General features: G+C 36.3%; 1 protein-coding gene and 1 pseudogene across 5 annotated transcripts in view; both read left to right on the top strand.

Moving 5' to 3' along the window:
• Window positions 1-20,917, top strand: part of GFI1 (growth factor independent 1 transcriptional repressor) — a 42,173-nt gene that overhangs the window by 9,621 nt on the left and 11,635 nt on the right. For 4 of the 5 annotated variants that reach the window (XM_016134272.2, XM_016134269.2, XM_036236397.1 and 1 more), the window contains exon 7: window positions 621-5,586. In XM_016134272.2, the coding sequence (XP_015989758.1) occupies window positions 621-799 (179 nt within the window). In that variant the 3' untranslated portion in view covers window positions 800-5,586. Of the gene's footprint in view, window positions 1-620; window positions 5,587-20,917 lie in introns of those variants that run through there. The other variant, XR_001595533.2, reaches the window with a different exon arrangement.
• LOC118606889 lies at window positions 7,496-7,614 on the top strand (annotated as a pseudogene).

The following is a 20,917-nucleotide window of genomic DNA, read 5'->3' as shown; positions in this document are numbered from 1 at the left end:
TGATTAACCTCATGAAAAAGAAAGTAAAATCAAGATAGAAAAAGGTCAGCTACCTTAAGGAATACTTTATGGCCCACATGTGAATTTTTAAAAATAAGATTTTAAGACATGTTAACGTTTCAGATGCATTCTATTGTCCTTCAAGAGCAAGAAAGAAGACAGGCTCACTGGTCCATGCAAACCAACACCCACTTGGAAACTCAGATTTGAAAACTTCCTCTGAATTAGAACAGAGTCACATGGTTTGAAGGACAGCCCCCACCCCCACCCCCTCCTGTTGAACATCTGCTGTGGAGCTTTCAGCTTCTAAAGTCAGGGGAGTCCTCCCCGGATGGATTCAGCTGCAAGCCTGAGGAGGGCACGTGGCCTTTGCTCTGTTTCCGTTTAGCAGGGAACGGTTTGAGGCCTTTTGGCTGGGAACCTCCACTCAGAAAGTCTCCCTTTCACTGGGTGCACCCATAGCTTTCTGGGACTTGCATTGCAGCAGGTCACCCTCCAAGTTGCTTGAAGGCCTTAGACTGTGATGTAGCCAGCTGCTATTGAGAGCATTTGGGTTACAGTGAATCCCCTCTAGCTTCATCACAGACTCATGCTTCTCCCCTACCCTTCCATCCTTGCAGGTGAGAAGCCCCACAAGTGCCAGGTGTGTGGCAAGGCATTCAGCCAGAGCTCCAACCTCATCACCCACAGCCGCAAGCACACAGGCTTCAAGCCCTTCGGCTGTGACCTGTGTGGGAAGGGCTTCCAGAGAAAAGTGGACCTCAGGCGGCACCGGGAGACACAGCATGGGCTAAAATGAGAGCCCTGGCTGGCTGCAAGCAGCAATTACACAACACTAGGGAGCGTGGCCTCCCCACATGCCACCACTCACTTCTGACTTCTCAGGCCTCCTAGTCCAGTCTACAGATCCCACTAGGGTGTCCCCCTTCACCTTACTTCCTGGAGCTGACAGAGGGGATAGCTTACTTTTTCAAAGTTCATCCTAAAGTGGGAACCAAATGACTCACTGGGCTTTGGACATGCCGAATGGGCTTCTCTATACCTGAAGACTCAAAGTCAAGAGGGGATCAGTTAAAACCTTGTGCTCCACAGTCCTTCACAGTCCCAGCCTTGCTCCACAGACAGGAAGGTCCTTCAGGTTTCTTCCCTCCTGACCCACCCCAGATACTTGTGTGGAAGAGGAGGAATCACCATTTACAAGGTAGACACACGCTAATGTTTTTATCTAGAATGAAGAATGAGTGTTATTTTTATTTTTTTCCTTTCGAGAGGTCTGTTGACCCCTTTCTATTGGGTGCTGCCTATAAATCTTGGAGGAATTGTTTCTTCCACTTAAAGACTAGTTCATAAATGATTTAGGGAAGTGGTTTCATACTTCTGAAATTACAAGATACACTGTAGAGCCTGCCCCAAGAAGATGCTGAAGAAAAGTGGATTTGGTGATGAGAGGAGATTAGAAGCCTCCAGGAGACCTTTGAAGGTTTCATCAGAGGAGGCAGAAGCACAGAACAATGCCTTTGGACAAAATACTATCCATTCACTCAGCAAATGTTTGTTGATCACCAGTTACCATGCTACCAGGCCCTATGCTGGGTACTGGGGAGCTAGAGATTAAGGCCACAGCCTCTACCTTTGCCTTTCAAAAGCTAACAGTCGTACTTCCAAGTGGCCGGGTCTGTTCTTTCCCTCCAAAGGAATTTCAAGAAGACAAAACAGAATCTTGAACATTCCTTCTGACCCGTTTGGATTTTATCAAAGATAAACAAAAAATAGCTGAACAGATACTTCAAAGATTTGTGTGTATATTCAGTTTTTTATTGTTAAGCTGATTTTTAAAAGAGGTATAAGCTAGCAGGCATGTAGAAATGAAGCCTCTGTCTTCAACTCTTTGACCCTCCATGTGTATGTACCACAGAGAACAAAAAAGTGGTATTTTCCTTTGATAAGGTTTGTAAATGTTTTTAGATTTTCTGGAGTGTATTATGTTTGTTAATACATATTTATTAGAGTGATGTTTTAAGTTAATAAAGTATTAAGACTCTTACATATTGCTTTTTTTATTTAAGCAGAAAATTGGTGGAAGACCTTTGTTTTAGTCTGTAGAAGGAGTTGGCACTGAAAGAAACTATAGAAGTAAAGCAGATGAGCCAACATCCAGAAGAGAATAAAATTCAGTTCCTCTGCTTTTCATGTTTTTTTTTTCTTCTACTTCTTAGAGATCATTAGTTCTTAACAGAAAAATTAGGTGTACAAAACTAAGCTCCTACCTTGGAGAGTCCCTGGTGGTCCCGATTTTACATAGATTCTTTTGAGAGTTTCAGAGTTGTTTGTTTGTTTGTTTGTTTACAGGCTAATAGGCTCCCAGATGAATAAAGAAATCACAAGCCTTAGGTCTATAGATTGAGTCTTAGCCACAGCCCTGTCACTAACACATTATGTGACATGGGCAAAGCCTTTGACCTCCCCAATACCAGTTTTCTTAACTATAAAATATAGATATGGTTCTAGCATCCCAATATAACCCTAAGCACTTCGATTCTATGGAGACTGGAAAGGAAAGAAAATATCTGAGATAGGTTAGGTGCCTCACCTAAAGGAAATTATAAATCCAAAGATGCATCAGGGGCAGTAAAATTGGGATGTGGATTATTTCTGGCTCTATCCCACCTGTGGGAATTTCTTGCATAAGTCAATGCCTTAAGAGAATGAAATCAGAAAAAGGTCCTAGCCTAAATCCCGAGATGCTTTTTTCTAACATCTCCCAACTAGGGTATATATGGTTCATGGTGATCACCAGCAGATTGTTCATTTCAATTCAAATCAACTTCCCACATATTGAAAACCCAGTATAAGCCTGGTACTGTTCCAGGTGCTAGGATAGAGAAGTGAGCACAATGTCAGGAGAGCTTTATTTCTTTGATTACTGCTGAATCTTCAGCTCCCAGAACAGTACCTGGCACACAGTAGAACAATAAATATTTGCTGAGGTGCTAAGTGAATCAGCAGGCAAACTGCTTTATTCTGGCTGTCTCTGCTCTCTAAAGCACAAAGGGAAGAGAAATTGCTTGAGGTCCCAGGAAGCAAACAGAACACATAGGACTCTCTCTGAGTTGGTAGGTAAGGGAGGGTTTGACACTGCTTTTTTGCCAGTTTCTCCAAATCTCAGTTTTTGGCTGTGCTCACTTGGTTTTCAACACCATAACTTTCCATGTCAGTTTACTCTCATTCAAAACTTAAATTTGTTTGCTCTATAATGCAAGTTTAAGATAATTTTCCAGAACTGATGCATGAACAGTTGCAGCATGCAGGATCCTCTTACTAGTGTCCTCGGAAACAAAGTTCCCAGTGCATAAAGATCGCAAAACTTCCTTCCCACAGAATTCACCATGCACACTGGTTGATTATTTCCAACCTGATTTGAAAAGTAAAGAAGTTGCATGGAAGGGTAAGTAGAACTGATTGAAATCTAGTTGTTTGCCCTGTCCTGTTCTCCCTTTATGACATATAGAACTTTCGCTCCATTTTTATAATCCATTTTTGTGCTATAAATGAGTTTTAATTTTTATGTTACCAGTATACCTTTTTTTTTCTGGGAAAAAAAAATATCTTAATATCCCCAGTACAGAATCAAAACAAATTACTGCATCTGTTACTGTGTGAAATTTGAAGATTGCAAATATCTCTCAGTGTTATTACTTGACTCCATTAAAAATAGATTGTGAATATTCCATGTCACATTATTCATGAGGCAGGCCCTATGCCTTTTGTCTACCAGGTAACAGTAGAAAGGGTAACAAGAGACACCAGAGCACACCTTTGTTTCTTTCACTAAATTTTTAATAACATCTCCAGCCAGCCAGTTGGTGAAGCTCAGCTCGTGCATAAAAGTGGAAAAGCACAGCTATCTTAGAGAAGACCGACTCTTTCAGTAACTAATTTGAGTTTGCGTTCATCTACACCAGAGAGGATTAAATTACCTATCAAGTGTGCGGAGCTATCAGGATTCAGGACACGTAAAAGGTGAATTTCATCTGATTGATTTGAGACACGTATGGAACAACTCAGTATTAAAAGCCCCGCCTTAATTAAAGGCATAGCAAAGTATTACACCTGGGTGAGTTGTTGATTTGCCATTACCTTTGAAAATTGAATGGCGATAGTGATTTGACCCATCTTTTTGTTTGGTACCTGTTTGTTTAAGTTGATTGTTTTACAGAAATACATGAATTCGGTGGAAAGCCTCAAAGGACTTTTCCTGTGCATTTCTAGATCTCTATTTGTTTAAATCTCTGCTGCTATAGGATTTCTACAGTAAAACATCTTTAGGAAGTACATAGTGCATTTATTTTAATATTTCATTAATTGAGTCAAAATTTAAAAATTAAAAAAATGAAATTTTACTCCGAACTTTTTCAGCTTAAAAGTTTGTGCTTTTTTTAGTGTTCCTTTCAATTTTTACCCATGCGTATATATTTATATTTTACATTTTTTACCCTGTGATCAGAATATTTACAATTTTTGGCTAGATGGCTCTCCTATTTATTTGTAAAATGGACACATACTTAAAACTGCAATATTTATATTTTGCAATGAGAATTTTAACAATTTTTGTGGTTTAATTTTTCTAAAGTCTGAGTATTTATTAGGAATTTTACCAGTCATTAAGGTAGTCTTTTCTGAAGTTTTACTTTAAAGTTATTCATTTTTTAGATAAAAAATTTAAGCATATGGGAAATTACAGAAAATAATATAATAAATACCAATGTACCCATCATTCTGATATATTTACATCTGATTTTTTTGAAATAAAATATTACAAAATATCTTCTGTAATACTCTGTCGAATATCTTTTGGGAAACATTCTCTCCTAACCCCGTTCCCTTTCCTCTCTCCTCAGAGGCAGCCACTATACCAAAATTGGTACTTAGCATTGCCATGAATATTTTTACACCTTTACTTATAAATATCCCCATAAACAATATATAATACCATATAGCATATTTTAACAATACAAATGTTTCATAGTGTATATATCCTTTGGCACCTTGCATTTTTTTTTTTTGCTCACACTTTGTTTCTGAGATTTATCCATGTTGGTACATGTAATCTCATTCATTTATTTTAACTGCTGCATGTGGAATTCTGTCATATGAATACTTGGTGATTATTTATGTATTCTGTTGGGAGAGTTTTGGTTATTCCCAATTTTCCCTGTCACAAACAATTCTGAAGTGATCAACCTTTAGCCTATCTTCTTGTTACAGAGACTCTTTAGGGTATATTTCTGGGAATGGAAATGTTGGATATTACTAGAGTGTTCTCCAAAGTGATTGTACCAATTTACATTACTACCAATAGTATAGAATTCCTGTTGCACCACATCTTACCAACATTTGATATTGTCAGACTTTTTGAATGTTTGCCAATCAGCTGGATATGAAATGTTACTGTAATTTACATTTTCTAATTCCTAGTGAGATTGAGTATCTTTCGTAAGTTTATTGGCCTTTCCTTTCCTGTGAAATGCCTGTTCATGTACTTGGTCCATTTTTCGGTTGGGTTACTTGCTTTATTTATTTTATCTATTTAAATTAACTAATTAATTAATTAATTTTAAGGCATATATATATATATTTACATTGTGTCCTCCCATAGTTAGATTTCTTTCTGTTGCCACATAAAGTTATTTGCTTTTTATCAGTTTGTTTCAAAATATATTCTAAGTACTTACTGTTTTGTTAGTTAAATGTGTTGCAAACATATTTCAGTATGTAGCTTGCCTTTTCACTTGGGTTGAAGAGAGAATTTGTTTGTTCTGTTTTTGTGTTATTGTAGTTAAATGTATTGGTTTTTTCCCTTAATGATTTATGCTTTGTACATCTTAGTTACGAAACCCTTCCCTATTGGTGGTCATAAGCTCATCTCTTATTTTTTCTTCTAAAAATGTTAAAAAGCTTGCTTGTAATATTAGCTTTTAAATCTACTTATATGTGTATGGTATGAAATAGGATCTAATTAAATATTTTTCCCCCAAGATAATAATTAATCCAACATTATTGCAGATTAAATCTTTTTCCCTCTGATTATAATGCTACCTCTGTCATATGTCAAGTTTCTATTTCAATATGATTCTGTCTCTGAGTTTCCTGCTCTGTTCCACTGGTCATTTTGCCTACCTCTATGCAAAAGTCATAGTGTCTTGATTAAATTTATAATAAACTTAGTAGCTAGTAGAGAAAGTTTTCCGTTTTCCTATTTCAATCTCTTCAGCAATATCTTGACTACCCTCTGCCCTTTGCTCTTGCTTGTGAAAAACTCCATTGGAATTTTTATTTGTCCTACGTTTATTTAATTGGGGAGCATTTAAATCACTTTCATATTGATTTTTTCCATCCATAAATAAGGTATGTTGTTCATTTATTTAATCTTCCTTTATGTCTTTCAATAACATTTTCTAATTTGGGGGATAATTTTATTTCTTTCTATCTTTTTTTGGTCATTTTTCTCATAGTTCTTTTTTTAAACTACATTTTCTAACTGCTGCTGATGTATGGGAACAAAATTTTTATTTTTCGTATGTTGATTTTGTATCCTGCAACTTTGTTGAGCCTTCTTTTTAGTTCATTGCAGATTATTTTGGATTTTCCATGTAAGATAATTATAAAATATACAAATGTTTACAGCTTTGTTTTGCTCTTTCCAAAGTATCCTTCTTGTCTTACTGCATTAACCAAGACTATATTGAATAGGGGCAAAATAGTAGACATCCTTTTCTTATTCATAACTTCCAAGGAAATGTTTTTAATTTTTCCCAGTGTAGTGTGATTTGAAGGGTAGATTTTGGTAGATAAGGTTAAGAATTTATGTTTCTATTTGGCAAAATTTTTTTGTGTATTCATGGGTATTCAATTTTATTGTATAATTTTGGGGCATCTGCTGAGAAAACTGTTATTTAGTTTCTAAATTGTATAGCATTTATTCTTTAATTTGTGAATGTGGTGAATGACATTTATAGATTTTCTAATGTTAACTTATCTTCCCATTCCTGAGGGGGAAAAAACCCAACTTGGTCACTTTGAAAAAGTATATTGCTGATTTGGTTTGCTGAACTTTTCTTAGGATCTTTGTATTTATGCTTATTAGTGAAACTGGTTTATATTATAATCTTTCTTAAACTGTCCGTATGTGCTTTTGATGTCAAAGTTAACTCATCTCAAAATGAATAAGGTAGCACTTTCTCTTTTTCTGTCTTCTGGAACAGTTTGTGAATGATTGGGATTATATGTTTTTTGAATGTTTGATAGAACTCATCTGGGCCTCTTTTTATGGTGAGGGAAGGCAAAAAGGAGGGTATATTTTAAGCTTTAGCAACTATAGATCTATTAGGTTTTTCTATTTCTTCATAAACCAACTACAGTAGATTATATATTTCAGGAAATATTCTATTTCTTCTAAGTTTTCAAATGAATGGCCACGGCATAAAAATCAGTGTGAGTCTACAGCTATGCTACCCTGAACATGCCCGATCCTATCTGATCTTGGAATTTAAGCAGGGTCAGACCTGGTTAGTACTTGGATGGGAGACCACCTAGGAAGACTAGATGCTGTAAGCGTAAAAAAAAAACCCAACAAATCAGTGTGAAAACAGAATGAAAAATTATAGTATTCTCTGATTTAAAAAAAAAATCTCTACTATAATTATGTTTAAAATTTTATTGTAATATTGTTTGTTTATGCCTTTTTTCTTGATTAATTTTGACAAAGGTCTCTATTTTATTAGTTTTTGCAGCATGTTTGCATTGTCACTTATTTCTATATCTTATTTAATAAGACTTCTTACTTGACAGATGTATTATTTAGAAATGCATTTAAAATTTCCAATCATGTTATCTAGTAATTTTTAATTAATGAATTATAATTAATTACATTTGATTGGCAAGCATGGTCTGCATGACATTAATTCTCTGATATTTGTTAAGATTTTTCATAGCCTTATCCATAGTCAATTTTTATACAGAACGTGTGCTCGAAAAGAATGTATGCTTTCTAATTGCTCACGATGATATTGTTATACCAACTTTCCTTTGGTTGGTTTTTACATAGTATTTTTCCTATCCTTTTATTTTAAATCTATGTTCTATGCACTAGTTGTGTCTTTGTAAACAGCATCAACTGAATATTGTTTACCTTTTTAAAGTCTTTCAGATATGACTAAAATATAATTTCCAATCAAAACTTTGATTTCTGATATGATTGTGTGTGTGTGTCTGTGTGTGTGTGTTTGATCACACACATGGGAAAGAGAAGTAACCAATTACTCTAGCCAAAAGAATAAGATACTGCTTTACTCGGCCAGTTCAGTTCATTTTCTGATATTCGAGGAGAGATCCTAATTTGCAAGGTATTTAAAGCCTGAATTTCTTATAACTGTAGAGGAGAAACAAAAGTGGGAAGTTAGATTTGCTAGTTTTACAAACTTCATTGAGAATTTTTTATTTTGGGGAAATTAGGAAGTATAGTTTCAATTCTGTCTTTTAACATGAATTAGATAATTTCCTAGGTTGCCCTTTCTGAGAAGTAGAACTCATTGGCATGCCTCTATAAGATTTTGCTGCAATGATAATTCCTTAGTCGTTCTTAGGTAAGGAAGACTGACTGGATATTTCCTACGACTTTCTGGAAGAGTCAGGAACCATCCTTTCATTACCTTTTGGTAGACTTGTCTGTATTTTATCTCTTGGATATACCTTCCCAGAGATTTCACATGAACTCAACTTCCTCTTTCCTTGTACTGAAACTGCTATTCAAGAGACGCCAATAAGCAAGAGTAACAAGTTCTTACCTCAGCTGAGGGAGTCACACCACATTATTATAGTTTTGCACACCATTTTTTTTTTTACTTACCTTTGTATGGTCATTGGTTACATCATGTGTTTAGGCACTATATCAAAGAATACATAAAATAAAAATTTAAAGACAGAATCAGATGAAATCCAAAATTTTTTCAATCCAAAGTTTCTCTGATTTTGAGTCCCTCTTTTTTCTTCAGACTTTACAATCTAAAGTGATAGTAGAGGCATGTTACAGGTGTGTTCAGTTAAGTAAGTTCTTTCACTCAGAAGAGAGTTAACATCAGGAAGCTATAGAAAAGAGGTCCAGATTATTCCATTTCACCTACTGCCTAAGGATGAATGTTTTATGACTAGCTGTTCCATTGGGAAATCTCTCTCTCCATCTGTGATTTGGAAAGGACAAGAGTAAACTATTTGAATTGGTTGATGCTTATAAGTTTATGGCAATGGACTGTAGATCTATGTACTGTGTTTGGATTACTGTATTTTTAAAAATGAGATTACAGCAAAATCATGTAACACTAAAAGCTCTACTTAACTTTTTTATTTGACAATTTACATTTTAAGCCTCGGGTATGCAGAAGCACTGATCAGGATAGAGTTCTCTAGCTGACAGATTGCTGGGCACATGTGCTATTGTCAGGCACATGAAATAGTGGGAAGTAGACTGATGGAAACATTTCAGTCCAAGCACTAGTGCCAGGGGTTTAGCTGATCCCAGAGTACACACAAATTTACACTTTGTGCATTGCTCAGAGTGCCATGGCATCCACATGGAGATTTCTTTTCTACTGGTCACTGTTGGTCCAAGACTAGGAGGTTCCAGGTATGGGAAGTGGGTATGAAGTTCCCTAGGGAATCTTTTATTAGTTTGGAGAAACAGAATTGTTTAGCGAAAAAGAGGGTTGACATATCTCCTCTGTATTAGGGACCAGAGAAATAGAACCAATATAATACATAATATATGTAAATATAGATATAGATATAGATAGATATAGATACAGATGTAGATGTAGATATAGATTTATTATAAGGAATTGGCTCATGTGCTTATGGAGGCTGAGAAGTCCTAAGATCAGCAGTCAGCAAGCTGGAGACCCAGGCAGGAGAGCCTGTGGTGTAGTTCTTGTCTGATTCTAAAGGCTCAAGAACCAGGAGAGCTGATGGTATACATTCCAGTCTAAGAGCAGCAGAAGACCAATGCCCCAGCTCATTAGTCAGGCAGACAAAGTTCCCTCTTAGCCTTTTGGTTCTATTTAATGGTTTGGTCTTTAATTGATTGAAACTCAAATATGTTAGGAAGGAAAATCTTCTTTATTCAATCTACTGATTCAAATGTTAATCTCATCCATAAACACCTTTGTAGACAACCTAGAACTGTGTTTGATCAAATGTTGGGGCACCCTATGGCCCAATTAAGGTGACACATAAAACTAACCATCACAGTCTCCAACATGTCAGTATATTTGTCAGAATAAAGAGCACTAGTTTTTGTAACAAATAACTCCAAAATCTTAGTGGCTTACAAAATAGAATTTATTTCTCATACACGTTGCAATTGATTTGAGTGTGTTCAGGTTGCTGCCTTCGCAGGCGATTGGGAAAACTCAGCTCCTTCTACCTTGTTGTTGTCTTATAGTGCTGGCATCTTCTAGGATTTCTTAGAGTCCTCTGTTGGATTATTTGCATTTAGCTGGCTGATGAATCTTTGAAAATAGAGAGTGTGTAATGGATCACATGGGACCTTTATACAGACAGACTGGGCAACAGATAGATCTCTTCTAGTCACATTCCATTGGCCTGAACACCAACATATGATCTCAATCTAACTGCAAAAGAGGCTAGGAAATGTAATCTTCTTTTGTACCAAATAAGAGAAAATGGGACTGGTGAGCATCTAGCCAGTCTTGCCAGAACCCCAGCTAGCTTTTAAACTTGTGCTTATCCCCTCTCCAAGCCTATTTCCTTCTTTGTAAAGAGAGGAAGATGGACTAAATATTCGCTAAGGGACTTTCCAGCTCTGACCATCTAATTTCGTCAAAACCCTCGCTAGGCCCTGGAAACACTCAGCTTGGACATGATTTCTCCCAGTCCAAGAGGGAAGAACAGTGATCAGGGTTCACCCAAGGATTTTTTAGCTTACACCTGCAGCCTTAGGAAGTTTATTCATGTCCTGAAGTTCCCAGGAATCAAGATAACCTCCACTCCCACAGTGTAGTCTTACCCTAGGTCGTGATGAGACAGCCTTCCCACCCATTACTGGATATGTGTACAAATATAAACGTGGCCATGAATTGCCTCTTCCAGCTCTCATGCTGTGAAAAGCATTGACCCTTGGGCTCCTTCCCTAAGATTCTAGAGTACCAACAGAGAGGGGCCAAGGTACATACACTCCTAGAAGAGGTGATCACAAAAGGCTTACCTGCGTCAGAGTGATTGTGTTCATAAGTTACCTTCTTTTCTGTGTTTTATGATTTGTAGTTTATTTTCTTGTTTATTATCTGACTACCCATTGGACTTTAGACTCTACAAAGTAAGAGATCATGTCTGCTTTATTTACTACTGCATCCTCAGTGCCTATAACAGTACTTGACATAAAGTAAACATTTTTAATGAATAAATACTACTTAAAAATTATTTAATTTGGTCTGAGCTCAGGGCAATAGAGTTTCTTGGGGGAAGTATGTTAGTAAATACATACATACATACATACATACATACATACATACGTAATGTTTTAATCTTACCTGTCTACTGTTGACACTAGGAATTTCAGAATAACAAGCAAGAAGCCAATAACAGACTATTTTTCATAGTTTAACTGAAGTTTGGGGGCCCAGAAAAGTTAAAACTGAGAGTAAAAGTACTGTTTGTCCAGGCCAGGAAGCATCTGCCGTCAGCGTTCACTTGAGCTGCACTTTCTCCACATTATCGTAGTAGAGTATGTGCCAAACTGTACGTACATGAGATAATGGTCAATTTCAGAGTAAGAGCAGGCATTTCTAAAATAGAGAGTATTGCTCTCTCTTTATAGTCACATGGAGTATAGGAATCAGCTTTACTTCTTATTCGTGTATCAAATAATATCTGGATGTCCTGAAGCTCTTTTGTCCCTGAAAAGGTGTGATTGATCTCTCCTTAGCTTATGCTTTCAGTTTCACTGTGATCATTGTCTCTTTGAAAAATCTGATTTCCTTTACTCACCACCCACCTTACATATTAAACACAATTTGTAAGATAAATATGCAGCAAAAAAAAAAAAAAAGATAATATAGATATCAAGAACCTGGTGCAGAGTAGGCACTCAATAAATAGCCCTACCATTGTTAATATTTGTATCGTTATTGATAGCCTCCTATATTGGTAACTGCCACTTATTAAGATTTACTTTGTGCTAAGAACTGTGCTAAGTGCTCTGCACATCTTTTCTCATTTAATACTAATAATATTACTATGAAGTGTTGAATTAGTCAAAGCCTTCCAGAGAAACAGAACCAGGCAGTTTAGCTCTCAAGGCTTATATCAGATAATTTGCATGCTTCTTTGGGGCATGTCATTGGTTGGTTTTGTTTCTCAATTAGACCATGACAGATTTTATTCTGGAAACGGGATAATCTTACTTTTAAGTCACATACATTCAATTAAGAGAAATATTTTCTTCTTTCAAACAATTCATTAAGATATTTAAAGAATTAGCCATTCATTACTGAGGGCTGTGACTTATAGTCCACCTCTTCCAAGCCTGAGACTATTCCATTGCTTGGTGCCCTTTGACGCCATCACGCAAGTTGTTTCCATCTGCCTGGGAAAGACCAGGCTTGTCTGTGTCCCTAGGTACATTTATAGGAGACACCTGATCTAGCAATTCACTGATGTCCAGTGGTATACCCTCTTTGTTCTCTCACTGAATAAAAAAATTGGAAATGCAAATATGTTTTCTGGCAGTATTTGGTTAGTGAGATTACATATGCCATCTTTGACTGTAGACAAAATCTCCTCACAGACATTATCCTTTTTTATTGCTGTGGAGCTCACTGAGCAATTTCCAGTTCGCTTTTATTTTTATTATGATGTAATATTTAATAAAGAAAAATATATGTAATGAAATTGTAAGTCTTGAGTATAATAAAATTAAACAACCATGATCCCAGCCTAAGCTTAAAAATTAAGGTTTTATCAATACCATTGACATTACTGTATGTATATTGCCCTAGCCCATTTCCATAAGCATCACTATTTATTTATTCATTTTATTTGTATACTTTTTTTGATAAGACTAGAAAATCCTGAAATATTTTGTGATTTAAAAAGATCAGTTCTTGTTCTCTCCACAAACTTTCAAATAATAAGCCTCATCTCCATGGCAGGCACATCCCTCCCTAAAACTTTGCTTCCCATAATATAGGCTACAATTATTACTTCTCTATTTAGACATTATTGTGGTTTCAGTTTTCATTGTCCTTGTGGGTTTTTTCTGTTTTGGTTGCCATTATGAATGTCTCTTTTATTCCCCCATGTGGTCACTTTCTTAAATACCTTCTTTATCATGTGTTCAATGGAGTGTGGTTTAGCTGCATATCTGCTAGCCTCAGGGATATTCAGATAGTTTTGTTCCATTCCAGGTATAGAAAACATGCAATGATAATTAAGGCTCTGTGAACTATGGGGGAAGGGACGAGAATAAGTAATGGGGCAAGATTTTTGCCTGTATTTACCCAATGCAAAATTCCTGTTAGGTAATTATGATTATGTCTGGATTACAGATGAGAAAATTAAAACTCAGGGACGTAATTGCCCAGGGTCACACAGATAGTAAGTGGTGGAGCCAAGATTTGAATTAATGTTTTCTATGAGTTTGCTGGGCTGGGAGACAGTTCAGCCTAATGAGTCAGGCAGTCTCATTCTAAGATATCTGACCCCACACCTCCTTCTTGTGGAAATACTAATACCAATCTTATTCATTCACTTCACAGGGACTTTGTGGGGCTTAGTGAAGTAATACTGTTAGAGGACAGATATTAGAGCCATCAAGGCATTGCTTATGTTATTTCTTGTAGTCAGGCAGTGAGTGAGTCAACGTTTTGTTGGATCATTGTTAATTGTGGCGACCAACAAAGCTGAACACCTCTAATTCAGATGTGATCACAAACATCAGGCCACCCCTATGCTCACTCATTTCCATTTACCAAATCTGTTCACACAGATTTGACTTGTGTATTTTCCCCTTTTACCTCTCCAAGTCCTCTTACCAGAATGATACAAAAACAGGACCCTGGGAAAGAAGGTCAGACGACTACTAGCACACAAATTCAATAATAAGCTAATAAAACTTTTTTATTGTAATAAATTTGACATATAACATTGTGTACATTTAAGATATACATGTTAATTTGATGCATTCATATAAGATGATTATCATTGTAGCAATAATTAGCACCTCTATCAAGTTACATAATTGTCCTTTATAGTAGTTGGAATAATTAATCATAAAAATTTTAATAGTATTTAAGTAGGATAAATTTCATATCAATAAATAGGTTAATTCATCACAGAGTCCCAAAGTGTAGCCAGCAAGGAAATAACTTTTAAACATAGACTGATAGTCATAGCTTTTGGAGCATTTCACAAATGAAAAAGCTCGTGTATAATAAGTGGCACCCATCCATTACAGTTCTGACACTGTTTTTTTGATCAGAAGACCTGAATATCTAAAAACGATGATTCTTCTCCAGGTTCCCTCTGCCTCTGGTATTAGGTTGGCTTTCTTCAACAACCTGCTGATCAGTCATGGCAACAAGAAAGTGTTAGTATTTCAACAAGTGCGTGTTAGCATTCTGAAGGTGGTTTGGAGATTTACTCCCACTGAGTTGATAAACTTCCTCCTTCTTAACGGTTTTCTAGACTCCAATCCTATCATTGCCTTCTTTCCAAATTCTCCACATATGCTGCTCAGGAAGCACAAGTAATCGTAAACCACAGAGGTTCGTTCTCACCAACTGCTGGATACAACCTGTAGAAAACTGGACAAAGCACAGCCAACCCTTTCAGGAGCCCAGCAACTCCAAAGTGAAGAAAGTGAACTCAATTTGTATTGTGTAAATTGTACCCCGAACAGTCTCAGGAAGTATCATAGCTTCCTGATTGCAAACTCAGATAAAGTCAAAGGCCACAGCTGCTAAGGACAAAAGTCACCAACCCCCCAAAATGAAGAAAAATGACATTGAAAGGCTGCAGTTGTGAGAAAGTCCCATTAGGTAATCAAGGTCTAAAAGAGAATTCAGATGAAGAAATTGGTTTTGTGTCTCAGGCAAATAAAGATCACCTGAAGCTTTGGAAATAGAGAAATAAAAAGACCTCAGAGTTCTGACTACTAATGTTATGAAGTCAGTTTTTGCATTTCTGCATTGCTGATGAATCATACCAGGGATATGGGTTGAGATGATGGGAGCCTATATGTTGGGACACTAAAGTGGAAAATCTTACTGCTTAAAATCTCTTTCCTGCTTTTAGTGCCTGTTGTTAAACATAAAAGCCACCGTGTACTTTCAATATTAAGAAAAGAGACTGCAGTTTGAAAAAGAGATCAGGATTGATTGCAAAGAGCAGAGTTCAAGTTTCTTTGCTGATTAGTTGTTTGACTTTGGACAATTTAATCCTAGTCGCTTTATCTGTTAAATGGTTAAAAATAATGCCTACTTGTAGGGTTATTGTGAGGATCAGAGGTTGTATCTGCAAAATGCCTGAACCAGAGCAAGCATTCAACATATAATAGTTATATGCTGTTATTGTTAACCAATGGCTCTGAAATGTATCATGTAGCACCCAACGTGAAACATGATAGGGCTGAAAACTTCTATTTCTGATAGTATTGTGGATTAGGTACCCTGAACAACCCTCTAGGTTGAAACAACTAAAATTTTGGGTAAAATATTTTCAGATACTTGTCAATGCATGTAAAGCAAGGAATTTGTTGATTTCAAAACCAGTAGCGAACGTAGGAAATCTGGTCAGGAAACAAGTGCTAAGCCAGCTACCACCCTGTGGCTTTTCTCAAACTCCAGAGGGTCGGTCCTTCCTCCTTGATGGCTTCGTGAAGTAGAGTGTGGAGTCAGGAGTTAAAGTCTAGGCTGACCAAGGTGAAGAATCACATAGGAAACCTAGCCTATCACACCCTTGATGCAATAAGAAATCATACTACACAGGGGATATGAAGAAAGGCAGATTTTCACCGTAGTGGAGGGGGCAGAAATCTCCCTTGAGGATTCATAAATCAAGTTGGTCCTCATATGTGTTTTGTTTTTTTTTCCCACATGTGATTTCTGTCAGAATTCATTTCAATTTAAATGGGGAATTATAAGATAAAATTTTAACCTGACTATAGCCCCAGGTAACTGATAGGAACAAATGCAAATTTCTTTGGAGGAATTTAACTTTAATTCAGATTTCAAAGAATTCTACAGGTTGAGTTCCATGGTAAATGGACAGCACATGAAAAGATGCTCAGCATCATTAGCCAAAAGAAAAATGCAAATTAAAACAACACTGTAATACAACTACATATCTACTAGAATGGCTACAAGTAAAAAGCTTTATAATACCATATGCTGACAAGAATGTGAAACAACTGGAACTCTCATTCACTGTTGATGGGAACGTAAAATGGTATAACCGCTTTGGAAAATGCTTTAGCAGTGTCTGAAAAAAGTAAAACATACAGCCGCCATATAATTCAGCTGTTGCATTCCTGATTATTTACCCAAGAAAAATGAAAGCACATGTCTGTAACAAGATGTGCATGAATGTTCATAGCAATTTTACTTGTAATAGCCAAAAACTGGAAATGACCAACAAGTGACAAGATAAACTGTGGTATATTCATACAACGGAATACTATTAGCTATAAAAATAAATGAACTATTGATAAACCTAACAGCCTGCATGAAATTCAGAATAATTTTGTCGAGTGAAAGAAATCAGACCAAAAAAATTTCATACTGTATAATTCCATAGATATAAAATTCTAGAAAATGCAAATTAATCTAAATGATAGGAAGCAAATCAATGGTTGCTTGACTAGAGATAGTGTTAGGTAAGGACTAGAGAATAGTATTACCAAGGGGCATATGGAAATTTTTGGGAGTGAAGGATTTGTTTATTATCTTGGTTGTGATGAGTTTCATGAATGTGTGCATATGTCAAAATTTATCAAAATGTACACTTTGCATAAGTGCAGTTTATTGTATGTTGATTGTGCCTCAATAAAACTGTGTATAAAAAACCTCAATGCATTAAAAAAAAACTAGGCATAACTGAAGAAAGAATTAGAAAACTGGATCTGAAGATATTATCCACACAGACTGAGATAAAAAGAGGGACATTTTATAAAGAGACGAAGGCTAGAGTGTGAAGGTCCAACAGAGTTCCAGAAGGATACAATGATATAAAAAAGTCAGTATTTCTTAGATCCATGTGAATCTCAGGCAGCACATATATAAAAACATTTTCCCTAAACAGATTATAATGAAACAGAAGGATACAAATATACAAGACAGAGAGAGAGAGAGAGAGAGAGAGAGAGAGAGAGAGAGAGAGAGAGAGAGAGAGAGAGAATGAGAGTGAGAGAGATCTTAAAATAGCCAGAGAGAAAAGAAAAATCATCTATAAAAAGTGGGCAGTTAGAGTGACAGTTCACTTCATTAGAGCAACTAAGGAAGGGAACGCGGTTAAGAGTTTCTTCAACATGCTGAGAGAAAATAGCTATCAATCTAGAATTCCAAACCCAATATATTTTAAGAGACCATATAAAGAATATTTCCAGGCAAATGAAACAGTGGAAAACAATAAAAACCCCTCCCCCTCAATAACCAGAGGAACTTTAAAAGGATGTACTTTAGCAGAATAAAAAGTGAAAAGTGAAAATCCTGTGATGCAGGAAGGAATGTTGAACAAACACTGATAAATGTGAGGGTATATCTCAGCAAACACTGACTATAGAACAACATACTGTAATAATCTCTGATTTTTTGAGGAAAAATAGAATTAATACTGGGCTTATACTGGAATTAAAATTTTCCAAGATCCTTAATTGTTTAGAAGCAAGGTAAAGATATTAACTTCAGACTTTGTTAAGTCAGTGTGCTAAATTAGTTTAATCCCTGAAATAATAAAAACAGTACATATACTTTCTACATAATTAGAGGGACACGAAGTTAGAAAAAAAAAAAGTAATTCAAGAGAAGGCAAAGCAAGAAAGAGAAAAATAATATCAGATAGTAATAAGATCTAGATCATTTAAAACAGTGTCTGGCATATTATCATTATATATTTATTATACAATTGTTTTTATAATAACTGTTATTTTTATTTTGATAAATCTCTGTAGCATTTATGACAAGGACCTTTTATAAGGCAAGTTCTACTAGTTCTGATAGTTCTTATGTTAACAAGTTGATAATACTAATTAAAAGACAAGCAGTAATTTTGAGGAATCAAAAACTTCTATGATTCACGAGGTGAATATAACCCTAGGCAAGTTACTTTACAATCCAGCCTTAGTTTCCTCATCTGTAAAATGAGGGAGCTGAAGAAGGTTGGAGGAGAAGTTCAAATCAGATGATTCTGTATTTTTAAATCCTTATTAACCCAAAGAAAGAGGAAATCTGCTGACGCAGGCAAAAAAAAAAAAAAAAAAGCAAACAAACTATTCAGTAATGGTTTATTTGGGTGAGTGGCCATCTCACCACAGACAGTCACAACGAATTCTGTCCCCACTGAGTAGGAAACGGTGGCTATTTGTGCTCATACCAGAGCCTGACAAGCTTGGAGACCACTGAGCAGGGACAAAGCAAAGGCCCCACTCAGAAGACACTTGTCGAAAACACCCTTCCTAGCCAAGATGGAAGAGATTCCAGAGGCACTCAGAGCGGGCAGGCTTGGAGCTCTCCACCAAATCACTGGAGTTGGGCTGCCAAACAGTGTGAAGCTATCAAACAAACCCACTCTCCTTTCCCTTAATTATACAAAGATTTTTTAAATGCCCCCATTCTGCTGAAAGTTTACATTTTGAATTTCTCGAATCCTCCTATCACCCCATTGCAATATGGTAATGTCTTCCAGATCTAGGTGTTGCAGAGGGAATCAGGTATGGAAGACAACCAGCTCAGCTTCCAAAGATCAACTTGGACTGCACCAGGGCTGCTGAGGGAGGAAGGCAGAGAGCTTCTTGGGAAGTTCCCTTAAATTTGGGTGTGGTGTGACTCTTTCTGTTCCCAAGGGCAGTTTTATCTAATCTGTCTTGAAACTGCTTGCTGACTGACCAACTGCTTGATTTCTAAAAAATCTGCTGAACTAAAGTTCCTCCTCTGCAGCTTTTGGAGATGGGGTCTGCCCTGTCTGAAAGCAGTGTCATAAGCAAAAGGATATGTGTATAAGGATGCTTACCCAAGCATTGTTTAAAATGGTGGATATCAGTCAAGCCCTTGAGCCGAGTCATGGGCACATCTATATCATAATGCCAGAAATTTAGCATGTAGCAATGCGAATCACTGAGTGGTATATAAAATATGATCCCATTCCAGTAAAAATCAATGGTAACAGTAATAATATTAGTATATGTAGGGAGAAAAATTGGAGGAACATGCACCAAAATGTTGACGGTGATTACTTGAGGATAGGGTGAAGTGGGATGAAATTTGAGATTTCACTGTATGTGTTATGTCTGCAATGTTTCAATTTTATATCACTTTGTATTGCTTTTGGATCAGAAGGAAGAGAAAAGGGGAGGAAGGAAGGAGGGAAAGAAAGGCATTGTTGGAAACACTTCTCCATTATCTGGCCCCCTAGTCTTGATGTTGTACCTTCTCATTACCCAAGGAGAGGATTTGGTGCTGAGTTGTATTCATGGTCAAATGTTTTTTTCTCAAGACAGAGATACTTTCTTTCCATAGCATGCAATAGCAGCTTATTGCCTTCATTTATTTGTAATGGTTCCATTCTCATCAGCGCATGTTGTACCTGTAGGCATTTATATATTAAAATACTTGAGGTAGCTCACTGTAGTATTTGACAACTGATTTTGAAATTTACTTATATATCATTTTTAGTTAGACTGATAAAAAGTCATATTTTTTTATTTTAGAGGTCCTTTTAGAAGTACTTAATATGTGAGGATATTTACTACAACAGAAAGAATGGAGAATTTAAGGTGCTGAGATTAAAATCTGATGTGGACTACTTATTCAGAACTTTAAGGTAACTGTGGTTCCTTAAATTTTAAACATGTCTACACATGTACATGTTTGACACCAAATATTGCCTTAGTTTCCAGGAATTGTATGTCTTTTTATGTTTAGAGATTCAGCCTAACAAAACTTCACATAGTTTAATAGATTTTTTGGTTTGCAATTTATTTTATCAATTTATTCATTCAACAAACATCTTTTATCATTATTGAAAATAATAACTCACATTTAGTAGGTATTTACTACTTATTGGAAGTTAATGCCAGCTAACATTTAATTCCCATTTATGACCTGTTACTCTTTAATTAAATGCCTTTTTAAAAAATGCTTGGCATTGGAAGGGTACAAAGATGACCTGGACCCTGAATGTATATAAATAATCCAAATATGTCTCTGTGCTCAAAAGGAGTGTGAGAGAATATGTTATATAGTTCCTAGACTGAATAAATGACTTCCCACCAAGGAAACTGAGGAAGCTTCATGAGAGAGTTGGCATTATATTTGAGTCTTTAAACAAAAGATTTGGTCAGCTGGAGAAGAAGTGACATTCCAGATGAAGGCAGAGATAGGAATGTGCAGGGCATGTGCATGGCATGTGCAGGGTCCCGGGTGTATTGGGGCTGGAGAATGTGGTACATGAAGTAGAGACACAAGAAAGAAGGCTAAAGGGGCAGCTGGCAAGAATGTTTTAGTTATAAGCACCAATGAATCATTCAAACCAACACCCTCAATTTACAGATGGAGGCACTGAGGCTCACAAAGAGATGTCCCCTCAGTTATTCAGTGGGGATGTAATTAGACCTCAAGCTCTCCTGGCTCCCACA

Source organism: Rousettus aegyptiacus, unplaced genomic scaffold (genome assembly GCF_014176215.1).
Source record: "Rousettus aegyptiacus isolate mRouAeg1 unplaced genomic scaffold, mRouAeg1.p scaffold_m13_p_1, whole genome shotgun sequence".
In the NCBI taxonomy this organism is placed as follows: domain Eukaryota; kingdom Metazoa; phylum Chordata; class Mammalia; order Chiroptera; family Pteropodidae; genus Rousettus; species Rousettus aegyptiacus.
The sequence above is the reverse complement of the archived record's forward strand: the minus strand, read 5'-3'. Positions and strand labels throughout refer to the sequence as shown.